The sequence below is a fragment of the Ambystoma mexicanum genome, chromosome 6q (assembly GCF_040938575.1).
Source record: "Ambystoma mexicanum isolate Mex_15411 chromosome 6q, UKY_AmexF1_1, whole genome shotgun sequence".
Taxonomy (NCBI): Eukaryota; Metazoa; Chordata; class Amphibia; order Caudata; family Ambystomatidae; genus Ambystoma; species Ambystoma mexicanum.
Window position 1 is genome coordinate 1,673,442,147 of NC_090937.1, and position 14,848 is coordinate 1,673,456,994.

General features: G+C 43.7%; 1 protein-coding gene across 5 annotated transcripts in view; it reads left to right on the plus strand.

The window, feature by feature from the left end:
- The window catches only part of LOC138517032 (glioma pathogenesis-related protein 1-like), a 792,259-nt gene that overhangs the window by 232,494 nt on the left and 544,917 nt on the right, over window positions 1–14,848 (plus strand). For 4 of the 5 annotated variants that reach the window (XM_069632545.1, XM_069632543.1, XM_069632546.1 and 1 more), the window contains exon 2: window positions 6,465–6,704. The exons of the other annotated variant lie outside the window; for it this stretch is intronic. In XM_069632545.1, coding sequence (XP_069488646.1) covers window positions 6,465–6,704 — 240 coding nt within the window. The remainder of the gene's footprint in view (window positions 1–6,464; window positions 6,705–14,848) is intronic. 5 annotated transcript variants of the gene reach the window in all.

Sequence of the window (14,848 nt, forward strand, 5' to 3'; positions counted from 1 at the left end):
GATCTTCAAGTTTCATGTTTAAAAGCGCAGAAATATTCTGAGGTTAGAAAACTTATTAAAGCAACCTGTCCTTCTGAAAACCATACTGAACAAATTAAATCTGTTGGACAATGCTACCAAAATAAGTTAAAATGGTTGAAGGACCAACTACATTATGAAGACAACCAAAACGTTATCTATCATCTGCTGAAACATGACTCTAGGCAAATCTGGAGTACCTTGCGCTCCATTCCCTCTGATTCTGTTAATACAATAGAGTCTGTGATTAATGCAGAAAGTTGGGTCTCCTATTTTAAGACCAAATATCACATGCCTGAGTGTTTCTGTACGTTAAAGGGGGGAGAGCCTTGGTTGTGTCTAGGCACACATGATAGATGGTCGATTCGAGATATCATCGGAACCATTGGTAAACTTAACCATTCCAAGGCTCCTGGCCCAGATGGTGTCCCTCCCTGTGTCTACAAGTCAAACCCCGTATTTTGGGCTCATAGAATTAAATTTGACTTTATTTTGCTTTCTGGCAGTATTCCTCCTTCTTGGTCTTCTGCTTTAGTTATTCCTATCTACAAAAAGGGTCCCCCTGACTGTCCTTCTAATTATCGTCTGATAGCGCTCACTGATACTTCATCGAAAAAAAATTCTCTCCTTCTGCTTCAACAACTACAAACATACATTAATGATCATAACCTTCTGTCCATCTATCAAGTAGGCTTTAGAAAACCTATTGGCTGTCCGTTAAATGCCACTATTCTATGTCATCTTCAGGCCCAAACTTCTGTCTCCAAATCTGGCGCGGTTTACATGGTTAGCTTAGATTTGACCGCAGCTTTCGACTGCGTTATACATGAGATATTGTGGAAGAAAATGCTAGCTATGGGTATCCCCCGACAACTAGTCGCTTTGATTGCCCTTCTACACAAAAAAACTAACTACCGTTTTCGCCTTACCAAGTAGAGAGCGTTGACTGACCCAATTCCAACCGAAATGGGTGTAAAACAGGGTTGTAATATGGCAGCGGTGTTGTTCAACCTATATTTGCTGGGACTAGACGATAACTGGCAGACTGGAGAATGTTTCCCAGTAAAGCTTGGTTCTCTCAAGCTAGACTGGGTGGGATTTGAGGACGATCTGCTATTTTTTGATAGAACCACTTTTCGCCTTCAAAGAAAATTAGATCTATTCGCAGACTTTGCGTCCATTCACAATCTCTCTCCTAATCCTGCCAAACCTTCATCCTGATTTTCTCTGATGGAAAACTCAAGCCTTACCGTTTCTCTTGGTCCTTAAATGGCACTAAAGTAGAATACACTCCCATGATGTGTTACTTGGGTTATCCCCTGACTGATTTATTTTCTTTAAAAATGTGGAAAAACTATCTCAACCAAAAAGTAAAAATCCTATCCTCTCAAATGAAAATTATTTTCCACAAATATTGGATGTTTTCTCTTTTACCTTTAATGCAATTTTACCTTAAAAAAATAGAACCTATCATTCTCTACTCCCTAGATATTTGTTGTTATGACCTTGATGATTTTCTAAACATCCTCCAGGGTAAACTCTGGAAAACTGCTCTGGGTTAGGCACTCTCTATCCCAAATGTAATGATGCATGAGTTAAACTTATTACCTCTATCGGTAATGCATATCTGGCGAGGTATCACCAACTATATAAAAATGTTTAATCCACCTAAAAACATGCTCTATATAGAATTGAATAAATTATTGGGCGAGTCGCATATTAAATCGCTTAACAGCGTTTCCTCAAAATTAACCAATATCCTATCTTCTTTTAACAAAACTCTGGCTTCTATGTGCATGTGGCCAAAACAAAAATGCCAAAGATTTTATTGGTGTAAAATGCTGGACGAAATGGCCACTTATTCATCCTATAAGGAATATAATTGTGTTCGAGGTAAATGGGAATGCAGATTAAAATATCTGATCCAATTCCCGTCCGCTAAAGCAAGAAAAACGTATATGCCATTTCGTCTAAACCAATTCGTAGCGCGTGATCGAACTACACAATGGGCTAGTAATTCGAAAAGTATAGAAGCAGTAATGTGTTGCATCTGTGAAAACATTGAAGCGCCTGAAACGTTGAAACATCTTGTGATCGATTATCCGTTCTTTGAGAAATCCTGCGCCCAAATCTTTGAGTACTATTATTCGAATTCAGATATTGCAAAGGAATTTTTATGGAAACACTGCATGGAAGGGCATAGCCAAAAACACATTCTTAATCTAACAAATCTGCTTGGAATTATAGAGACCAAATTGGCAGAAGTATCGCCTTTTATGTAAATTGTGTAACATCTCATCAGTACGTAATACTCTGGTAATAGATAGAATTCAATCCAAACGTTTCCTTTGTTAAAGGGCAATGTGGAGAACATTACAAACTGTGTTGTTCCATAGTTATGTACAAATGTGATCATTGTAATCAGATTGTGCTCCTTAAATCCTCAGGACTGGAATCCGATGTTTCCCTTATGAATCCAATATCTCGTTTGTACAATGCTATCTTAATTGTATTTAGCAGTTTCACCAGCCATGTGATAAGCTCAGATTTGTGGCATGTTATTTTGTTGATTTGCATGAACTTGATTCCTCGTACTGTAATGTAATGTGTAAAGTGTTTACTTGCTTAAGGTGGGACTGGTCCTTATGTGTGGTTTTTATTCTTTTAAAACTTAATGTCAAAATGTAACTTTCTATTTTTCCATGAAAAAGAATTGTAAAGGTTTTTTTTTCCAATAAACCAAAACAATTTAAAAAAAAAAGTCTCTATCTCAAGCGGGACAATGCTGAGCCCTGTGGTTCCCGAGAAGGAAGATGGTTATAAGCAAAGCCTTATTCCTACCTTTCAGAAAGGATTCCAACCAGCGCAGTGGGGAGTCTGTGATATTCATCACTGTGTTTAAGCGTTGAATTAAAATATTGTGATTAAAAGTATCAGACGTTGCAGAAAGGTCTAATAAAATCTAAGGTGCTGGATTGCCCTTGAGTTCCAGCAGTTTGTCCCGAGTGCAGAGAATGCATGGTGCAAAAACCTGATTGGACGTTGACTAAAATGGACCCCTTTTGCAAGAAGCGTAATAGCTGGGAGGTAGCTTCTTTTTCTATAATTTTACTTAAAAATGGAACACAAGATAGTGGCCTAAAATTAATAGGAAATGCTAGTTGCAGATGGGCCTTTTTCAATAGTGGTGAAACTTGAGCCTCTTTCAACTGGGCTGGTCAGATCCCACTTTGAAATGAGGCATTTATTTATTTATTTATTTATTTGCTTGCTTGCTTGCTTGCTTGCTTGTTTGCTTTCTTGTACCGCGCCGTAAGCCTGCAGGCATCGGGCACAACATTGAGGCATATGGCAGTTGATTTACGGGGTGACAGGACACATGGCATGGCCATGCCAGAAAGCTGCCTAACTAACTGATCAGATTTCACTTAAAAAGTGGGTTTTGAGTTTTTTCCTAAAGGCGGTGTATTTGGACTCAAGTCTTAAATGTAACATAAAATTGTTCCATTTGGTTGCAGCAGCTGTGGGGAAGGCTTTGCCTAAGCCATTTGATCTCTTGTATGGTGCAACAGTGATCTGGCCATGTGCTTCGGATCTCAAGGCTCGTCTCAGTACATATTGGGTGAGTTTTGTCTTGAGGTACGCTGGTGCTTTTCTATGTAGACATCGGTGGACCAGTGTCATAGCCTTGAACTGTATCCTGTCTTCCACACTCATCCAGTGCAGATCTCCTCTGTCATTGCTAATATGCTCTTTCTTTGATTTCGGTCTCACTATGCTGACTGCGTTATTCTGGATTATCTGGCATTTTGCTGTGCACCGTTTGTTCACCCCTAACAGTAGCGCGTGTCCGTAGTCCAGCCATGACAGTATAGTTGCTCTAGTGATAGTTGCGCAGTTTACCTCACTCAGATAGGGTTTAATTGCTCTGAGAAGCTGGAACAGTTCTTACTTACATTTATAACCTGTGCTTCTGCACTCATTGAGGATTCCAAAAACATACCTAGAGTCTTCACCTTACCCACTACCTGAAATGTGGAGTCTTTGATGTAGAAGGACTCGTATTGGGGAGTCAGTTGGGCCTGGGTTTGGTGGCAACCGAAAACCATCAGCTCTCATTTATTGCTATTTAGACACATCCAATTGTTGTTCATTCAGGATTCAATTCTGTTATAAATTGTCTTCACTTTGGTCATATCCTGTGTGTAGTCACCACTCAACGCTATCACCAGCTGAGTATCATTAGCGTAGTTGGTAAAGTAAGCACTGATGTTATCTAGAACTACACAGAGGAACCTTAGATATAGATTAAAGAGGAGCAGTGATAAGCTTGCTCCTTGAGGTATGCCACAAAAAATGGTGGTTTTCTAGGAGAATTTATCTCACCAATGCACCTTAGATTTCCTGTCTGTTGGGAAGGATGTCAACCACCAGGTAGCTTCTTCAGAGCAATGAGCCCCTTTCTCTAGTGCTCATTGCAGCTGCCTTTAGTTCTAGGGGAATGAGAAGCCCTGTATTCCCCTGATCTATTATACTCAGCATGTGTGTTTGTAGGTCTAGCATTGCAGTTTCCGTGCTATGCGCTGCACGGAAGCCTGACTGTTGGTGATGTAGAATCTCGTTCACTTCAACGTAGGACTGCAGCTGGTCCGTGGCAACCTTAACCATCACCTTGAGTAGGAAATTGCAGTTAGTTATTGGTCTTAGATTTCCTGGTTCTCTTTGATCTAAATCTGGTTTCTTCACCAGGGGTGTTATGGTTACAATACTTGTTGGCACTGATTTGTCACGAAAAGATGCATTGACCATCTTTGTAAACAGTGGGGCGAAGATATCTATATCCTCCACGATCATTTTTGGTGGCAGGGCATTCTCAGCGCAAGAAGTCGGTTTCATTGAGGACAGAGTTTCTATCATATCTTCAATTGAGATTTTATGGAAACTGAAGGTTTCCTAGTGATTTGATGTTTTTCTTATGCTGGGCGGATCTATTTGGGCCTTAGTTGTTATTGGTGCATCTGCGTTCGCATCCCTAGCCTTTTTAATCTTGTTTGCAAAGGCTGCCTGGACCTTATCACAATCTTCCTGGGATGGTGTAAATGTGGAGGCTAATGCTTTTGGCTTTTCGATAGATTTAAGAATTTTAAATACTTTACTGGTGGAATTTGTCACAGACCTAATCTGATCGTTAAAGTAATTTTTTTTGCCTCACAAATTCTCTTTTTATAAGTCTTCTTAATTTCTCTCCAACTTTCCTTGTTGGCCAGCGAAGGATTCTTCTGCTATTTGCTTTCTCTCCTCCTTTTTTCTTTCTTCAGCACTGTTAATTCAGTGTTGAATCACTTTTGGTGGTTTCTGTTTGTTCTTACAGATTTGTATCCACCATCTGATGTAAGTAGCTAAGTAGCTTATGATGAGAGCCTCACAGGAATCCTCCTCTTTGTGCTCCCTCATAATTTTATCAATGCACTGTTCTAAATGTGACTTTTCTATTTTCTTATAGTTTCTGCTTTGCAATCTCTTCTGCTCATTTGTGCTTTTCTGTTGGGGGTATATCATGGACAGGGTGAATGATACTCTGAAGTGGTCTGTCCAGATACACAGCGTGGTCTTATACCTGCGTGTCTCTAGGTTGTGTGTAGCGATAATGTGTGCCATCTCGTCTGAAAATAAACTGGAAACCAGGTCAGAGCATTTGAGCTATGTTGTTCTTAAAGGGGGCAAAACATCACAACTATCATGTACTTTAGTTTAATCTATTATGGTTTTACACATTTCGTCAATGTTTTCCTGAAAAAAAGATGCAAATCCTTGCACATTTTTTATGAAGCTCTGCTCCAACTTGTTACCAAGTTATTAAGAAAACCTGGGGTTGAAAGTGTATTCAGCATTGTGGAGGCTTTTTCCTTAACTGTGTGTTCGTGACCTGGCAAAAATATATTGTGAAACTTATTTGAAAGTGCTAAACAAAACACCCACTACTAGGTAACACCCAGCAAAAGATGTCAAGTGAAAGAGGATTTTTTTTTTTGTAAAAAGGGAATTTTAATATCAAAAAAGTTTCAAAGAAGTTGTGAGGTTGGATGGATGGATTGATGTATTCATGGATGATGGGAGTCAGGGTGTTTTTAGCACCTATCCAGCCACTGAGCATCGTGCCGAGGAGCACAGTCACTAGTTACCATGGTATTTCCTCCCTGGTATATTCTCCCTCCTGGAAAATAATAGAGAGGGGGAACTGTCACCACGCTTAATGAGGTAATAGTGGAGCAGCCTTAAAGTGTCACGTCTCTTTTCTTCAGGTTGTGTCCAGCTGCCTCTGTTGCAAGTAAGTAAAGTTTCTTCCATTCAACATTCTCAACGTGTAAGTGGAAATACTCCTCTGCAAACCTGACATTAAATATAAAATGGAATATCATTGTTCATTTTTCTTTTCACATTTTCAGACCTGGGACGTAAAGCTATCAGAAATTGCCAAAACATATATAGAAAAATGCATTTTTACCCACAATCCAGACCTGGACAATCCGCATGTGTTGCACCCTGTTTTTAGAGTTGTTGGGGAGAACCTTTGGCTTGGGAATCCTGGAGCAACAATTGTTGCTACTGAGTCATGGTATAATGAGACCAAATTTTACACTTATTCTACTCAAGCATGCACCAACGAATGCGGCCACTACAAACAGGTATGGAAATTTCACAGTGAAGAACAGTTTCTTTAATCCAATAGTTATTGTATAATCAATCTTTCGATTTATCGCATTATTCAAATGTGTATTAGATCTGTGATATGTTAATATAATAGTTTCTTTAAATATCCTGAATGTAGTTTGTATGCTGCACATTCAACTGTGCCCAAATATAAATCATGACTGGTTCCATCCTGGTCCTTATCAAAATACATAAGGCTTCTGCATATTACAAAAGAATCTTTCACTGAATTGCTTCTTTTATGCTAAAACCTCCGTCCGTCACCAGGTCCTCATCGTCTTCTCGTTCATTTTGATTGGCTGAATGGCAAGTGACTTTGTATCCACTCTTTGGTGCTCCTTAACATATTGCAGAGGATCCATTGGATTTGTTTGTAGACAGGGATGAAGTAATTGCTCCCCTGCACTGGACAGATATATTTTCTCTTTCCCTGTCTACCTTAATAGTCTCCCTCCCCAACCCTGTCCAGACCAGTCATATTATCCACACTTCCGGTCCGGTGAACAGTCACCTGGAGACGAAATAGATATGCATGTCTCCTCTTTGTTCTCTGCCACTGCTCGTGCCTTGTACCAGACACCAGAACTAAAACATAAGAACCACTGGCGCTGCCTGTGGTCTTCTCTTTCCATTACTGACAAGTCTGCATGCACTGCCCATAATAACGCCTATAAGGCAAAGTATGCAGCCCGTCGCAGAACACATTTTGCTCACAAGTGTATTTTTTTTCCCAACAAATCTGGGGTCACAGGTAAGATTGGTCTTGTTCATGCTCCTCCAACATGTTTTTTTAGCAAGCATCCCTTAGCTTTTGAGGCAGAGCTGGTGCTTCATCACCCATACTCTTTTTCCACATTCACAATTTCTAGATTCCACTTTTGTCTGCATACAAGGTTTTACATGGTCAAGGCAGGTCGAGAGCGTATTTGGTGAGGGTTCGGTTGTCAACGTGCCCATTGATATAGTGACGGATAATTATTTTTTAGACATGCCACTGATTTTCTCGGAGGGGGTAATCTCCCTCATGGCACTCTCCCAGTATGTTGTTTATCAGATGGGGGACGAGGAGGATACTGTTTCATGGGCCCAGATACAAGTAGTTGAAGGGACTATGGGGGAGGTGGCGGAGGGCTGTGGAATTGGGCAGAGTATCCTGAATGAGGTGAGGGAGAATATCCTGTGTTTTAGATCAATCTTGTCAGTCCTGCTAAAAGTACAGAATGTAGGAGAGCTTACACTTTGTAATAGCAACCCCCCCCTTGTAATTTGTACGATAAGGATTGTCGACCTAACCAGGGGCGTGAGGAGAGTCCAGCATTGGCCTTGGAGGTACTGGAAGAACATTTCATTTTTCTTCGGCTATCCCTGGCAGCCGGCATCCATTGAGGTCAAGTTGAAGCTCAAACTTGCTACATCAGTGCAGGAAGAGCAGAGGATCCCTTCTTCTACGAACGAGACTCCATCTTTGAGCCAGGCTCCGCCAAGGAAAGGCAGAAATAAAAAAAATAAAAATATAAGCCGCTAATTGAGAAAGGAGTGAAAAGACTTTGGAGCAGATCCTGGTGAAACTTGATTAACAAAGAGGTTGCGGCTACTCAGGATCTGGAGGCGGATGTGATCATAGTGGAAGATGTAGTGGAGCCCTTAGAAGTTGGCATGCCTGTGCCACGAGATGGGTATGGCTCTGCTCCAGTCTCCTGTTAACGAGGCCATGAAACATAAAGGCAAAATAACAAACTAAAAAAATAATATGAACAAGGGCATAAAAGATATTATTGTGGTCCCCCCAGTACCAGGTGTCAAACGGGGCACCAGTGTATATCAGCTTAATGGGTGGGGACTCCTTGCTGGCTGGGGAAGTTGTTGTGGAAGATACTTCTGTCTCCAGCTCCATCACAGCCTCTGTAAACGATTAATCTCTAGTTGTTGAATCAGATTCTGCTGATGTTGAAGCTGTAGGGGTGGTTGCGAACAATGGTTCATCACTGACGCAGACCCGCATGCCGGCGTCACACTAGGCTGCAGGAGCAGTCTAGAGCGAAGCGCAGCACCCAGCTGTTAGCCGCCAGCCTGCCCGATCATCTTTCAGCACATCCAGTCTTCTTTGCTGAAATACCTACCTCATCGTGCCCGCACCGCTGTGCTAGCACCTTCGTGCATATTTATCCCAGCTCCTTGAACAACGGCTTCCATAGAGCCGCGCTGCCCTAAGATGGCCGACATGATCGACGATCGCGAAGCGTCCACGTCGGTTGCCTAGCAACCAAATCAGCATTTACCCCGGCAACGAGGACCGGAGGCGGAAACCGGCCCTCAACAGCCGAAGGCCCGTGAGCCAAAGGCCATCACCTGTCTGCCACTGCGCTACGGCGCAGGACGCTGCTCTGTGTTCCCCTAACCCCCCATGCTTTGATAAATCATCCTTATCACTATCACAGAGCTATGAGAGCCCGCATCTATCGTGCCGACACCGGATCTAAGGGACACTCATGGTCGACAACTGCGACTGACCAGACGACTCCTGCTACCCAAGATTCCCGCGAACACACGCTCCCAGTCACTACAATGACAGTAAGTCACGCCCACCTATGAACTAGGTCTAACATATGACCCCAACCTCACATAGAAGTTCAGCTAAATGTTAAGGACTCATGGCACATGCAAGCCGCCTTGTTCCCCATAAGGCAAAACCAGATTAAATTGCTTAGATACCCACTATAACCACTGCATAGCGGCCCTTGGGCCAGTCTTGAGTTAACTTGCTTAGTGCCACTTGGGCCAGTCTTGTGTTAACTTGCATAGCGCTCTTGGGCCAGTCTTGTGTTAACTTGCTTAGCGCCACTTGGGCCAGTCTTGTGTTAACTTGCATAGCCCAACTAACTCCAGCCCAGTATGTTCTCCCCGCTCCTCCTCACCTGCCTATTAAGTGCGATACTAACACTCATAAACACACCACTCATTGACAACCGATAGCCTCACCTCCACTACCAAATCACACAGAGTCACCCATCTACAATGGACCTCTTGCTTACCCCTTCACATGCACTAGAAATCACCACACTTACACCCAACCCTAGCCTCAGACTAGACAGACTCAGAGCCCTCACTGCTCCCATCCAATACCAGGCCACCACGCTACACACACCACACAGAAATTTCAGACTTAGCTCATGCACCCACCATCGAAAGAACACTACCTCGTGCAAGAGCAGCAAGCCCACATATACCACACCAAGCATCAACCCCTGCTCTCCCTGCACCGCTACACCCAAACTAAACTCTCATACCTTAGGCCCAAAGAACTCCTGCCTTACGCCATACAAGTGCACACTTATCAATGTAAGATCCCTCAATGAACACGCCATAGAAGTACATGACCTACTAACCACACATGACCTAGACATACTAGCCATTACCGATACATGGCTTCACAAAGCGTCCGGCCCAGCCATCACACTAGCCCTACCCCCAGGGTTTGCTATCATCAGACAAGACAGGATTGCAGGAGGGAGGGTTGCCCTGATCCATAAAGAAACCTTATCTATCAGAACCCTAGCCCACCAAGAGGAAGGAAATGTTGACATTCTATCTATTAAGCTAGCTCTCTCGCCTAACAGCACCATAAATATTCACACAATATACTGTCCACCTGGCCCCTCCACAAACTTCCAAGGTCAAATTAATCACCTCCTAGGAAACAATATTAAAAAATCCACTAAATCACTCCTCATAGGATATCTTAACCTAGGACTCAACGGCCCGAAGGACAAAGCTGCTATATCCCTAGCCAAAGACCTCCATAACCTAGGCTTCTCTCAAAAAGTCACAGCACCCACACACGCCAAAGGACGCAACCTAGACTGGATTACAGACCACAATTGCAACATAGCAATCAACGCCAACACTAGCCTCCCATGGACAGTCCACAACCTCATCCTATTGGATATCCCTGTCACCTCGTGCTCTAAAGTGCCCACTATAGCTGCAGCAACCCTAGCTAGAAGCACCAAAAAACTCACAGCAGCCAATATCAGCGCACTCCTCAATGTGCCCTGCCTAAAACCTCCGTTCTCATCAGACCCTTACATCCTTGCTGAAATATTCAAAGACTCCATCACAAGGGCCGTCAACACCGCTGCCCCCTTAGAAAACAAAAAAGAGAAAAAATCCTTCCACTCCAACTCCTGGTTCACAGAGGATCTCCAATCTCTGCGTACAGACAAACGCCAAGCGCTCAAAAATTGGCAACGTAAACCCTGTGATAACACAAAAGAGATATTCAAAGCCATAACCAAAACATACAAAGATGCCATCTTCCTTGCAAAATCCGAAGCCTACAACCACCGCATCACTGCTGCTAACTCCCAATCTAAAGAACTCTTCAGTATCTTTAAAGCACTAACGGTACCACCAATGTTCCCTGATGAGATCATCAAAGACGAGGCACGGTGCACAGCCATACAATCAGCTATGCTAGAAAAATGAACCTCCTCCAAAAAAAGATATCACACCACTACAACACTCTACCCAAGCAGAATACACACGCCCAGATGAAACATAGTGTTAAAGATAGCAACTGACCCAAATGCACCTTCTCTGAAATTTCTGAAACCAAGGTCATTAACATCCTCAGACATCTCAAACCCTCACAATGTAAGGGTGATGTATGCCCCCCAAAAATCGTCAAAGATTGTGCAGAGCAGCTCGCCCCTTTCCTCACAGCATTCATCAATGCTTCATTCAAGTCAGGCATAGTCCCAGACAGCCTCAAAGAGGCTTGGGTGCGCCCCCTCCTAAAAAAGCCCACGCTAGACCCCGCTAACCCCAACAACTATCGACCCATAACCACAGTCCCATTCCTTCTAAAATTACTTGACAAGGCCGCCCACATACAGATCCAACACTACCTTGAATCAAATGCAATCTTAGGTAAGAGACAATCTGGGTTCAGTAAGGGACACAGAACTGAAACCGCCCTTCTAGATCTTAAGAACGAAATCACAAACATCTTGGACAAAGGAAAGCCCGCACTCCTCCTTCTCCTCGACCTCTCAGCGGCATTTGATCTAGTAGATCACAGCACACTCACTAGCCACCTGACGCATGCAGCACACTTCTCCAAGGACGCTGCATCCTGGGTAACCTCCTTCCTACAAGGCAGAGCGATGAACATGTTCTCCAACACAGCTCATGCAGCACCTTCCATCATCCACTGTGGGGTCCCACAAGGGTCCTGTACTGCCCCCACTCTATATAACCTTTTTACCAAGCCGCTATTTGACAAGCTAGACACCATGGGGATCACCTACACTAATTACACCGACGACACGCAGATACTTCTTCCCTTGACAGGAAACTACCATCAAGACTCCTCTGCCTTTCAACTAATCTACTCCGCCATTCAAGCCTGGATGGCCACCAACGGCCTTGGCTTGAATGGGGACAAAACCGAAATCCTCATCCTAGGTCAGAAACCCACCATCTCCAACCTCGACCCACTATATATCAACTTTAACATAGATAACTGCATCATCCCAGTCTTATCCTCAGTCAAAACACTAGGAGTACACATAGACGCCACCCTATCCATGGATAAACAAGTTAGCGCCATAGTCTCAGCTTCGGCACTAAGCACTAAACTCATCAACGCAATAAAACCCTTCCTAACGAACGATAACTGCCTGTCCATCGCGAGAGCCACCATAGGAGCTTAACTGGATTACTGTAATGCTCTCCTAGCAGGCACCTCCAAGAATAACCTTTCCAGGCTCCAAACCACTCAAAACAACGCTCTCAGAGTAGCCCTCAGCATACCAAAAAGAGAGCACATCACTCAAGCTAGGAAGGCAGTCCACTGGCTCCCAGTCAAAGACAGGATCGCCTTGAAAATTCTCACCACCACGTATAAATGCATTAACCACATAGCACCTTCCTACCTATCCGAAACCGTGTATAGATCGCAATCCACAAGAACTATCAGATCCACATACACCAACCTACTTACCATACCACGCATCTATAGAACCAAGGCTGGAGGTATATGCTTCCCCTACCTTGCACCCAAGCTCTGGAACACGCTACCCACAACCCTCAGAGCTGAAAAATCACTACTCTCCTTCCGGAAACAACTTAAAACAGCCCTCTTCAACTAACATGTTCACCGGACCTCTCTCGTGCTCAATGTATGTATATCATTAAAGCACAATCATTGTCCAATGTAACCACGGGCAGTATTTGTATGTAACCAAGTTTAAGAAACACTGCAACAAGCGTCACAATGCCTTCGGTCTGCTGTGCGCTCAACAAATGCGAATAAATAAATAAATAATGGAAAACCCTCCCCTACAGAGGATCTTGAAACCCTGATCAGACAGTCACTGTTTAACTTGCTGCAAATTCCTTCAAACGAAGCGCCAACAGAGATTGAACTGCTTATGAGTGGAATTCTGAGAGATCAAGAGGAGGGGGGGTTAGGGTTAGATGCCTCGTTGTCAGCCAGTAAACCTCTCCACCCGATGTGAACAAAGGGGACCCAGTGGGCAGAGTTTGGAACTGCACTGTGCTACCAGTAAACAAATTGGCTTCTTCGGCTCAGTCTGAGGGGCACCAGTGGGCAGACTATGTAACATTACTACTCAGGGGGAAATAGGGGGCAGAGTCCGGAACCCCACTGTGCTTACAGAAAATGCTGTGGCCTCCTCTGTCCACCTTGGGGGGAGGGGTTGCAGGGTGCAGAACATGTAACAATCTAACCCAGGGTGAGGTGGAGGGGCCATGTGATGGTAATGGCAGGGGGGGCAGCCTGGGGTGGGAGCCCTCATGGGGGAGGCAGTGAGAGCAGTCAAATTCATCCATAACAGAGAGTTTGATGATGTGTTGTGGTGACAACCACACTATCCAGATGATCTTAACGTTTTACTTTACTACATGTTCATGTATGGGGTGCCGGACTCATTAAATCATTGGAGAATTCTGGCTCTGTTTAATGAAATCACCCGCCTCGCCCTCATTTCATCAGGGGATATCAAATTGGTGGATTGTTTGCGCATATATTTCTCCTCTTGTGCTGTTTACGATGACGTATTACTGGTAGTAGAGTCCTTCAATACATTCGGCTATGATATCTTAAATTATAGTCTGGGTTTCTTGAATCCTCGCGCTCAATGACTGCCAGAGGGGCGTAGAGGAGGAAATATCGAGGAATCTCAGGGGAGGCGCAGCTTGTCTCAGGGGTCAGGGGTGAACAATGACCCGGATCTGAGGTGGCTAGCCTTGAGACTTCGGGAGTCCATTTCTAAATTGCAGGGACTAAAATCCAATCTTTAGCCAGGCTGCCAGATTTTTCCTTTTGTCCTGGAATTCCAGAGGGTCCTGGTTCCTTAGGATCTCAGTTGAATCATGTACCACATTAGCTAGCTGTTCGTTGTTATGTATTCAGGAAGTCTGGCTTACTGCGCCCTTTGCCCTAGATGGATTTACAGTGTATTCAGAACCAGCAGAAAAAGGTCTGAGAGGGAGTGCCTTGGGGGGGAATCATGTTGGCAATTAGGCCCAACATCAATCTGAAAGTAATTAAAAGCTTCAATGTGTCGAAATGGTGCCTAGCTGTATTACTGGATCAGATGGTTAACATCTATTGGACTCTGGATAATAACCTGAGGGAATCCCTTAAGTCCTTAAATACACTAAAGGTTTAGTGATGACGAAGGATGGGAATAGTTGAAACGAAAGCTACCACAAAGGAAGCCCTCAGAGTGACCTGTGTCCATTTTAAGCTGGAACAAGAGGGGGTTCAACCACTGGATAAATTAGGGATGTACACATGAAGTGATAACTGCAAGCAAAGTTTTTGCCCTGCAAGAGACATGGGTCACATTTGACATTAAAATGGATGGTTATGTAGTATTTCAGACTATGGCCACCAAGAGTGAGCGATGCCGCCCCGCTGGGGGCCTATTGACTGGTGTTAGGTCTTTTTGTAACACTAAAATAGTACACCAAGGCGATCTGGGAAGTAACATATTACCCATAGAATTTTCTCCTCCGAGCGGCAGGGGTGACCATAAGGAAATATTGTTAATCAATGTCTACGACCCTCCGGGGTCTCTCCTTAATGTCG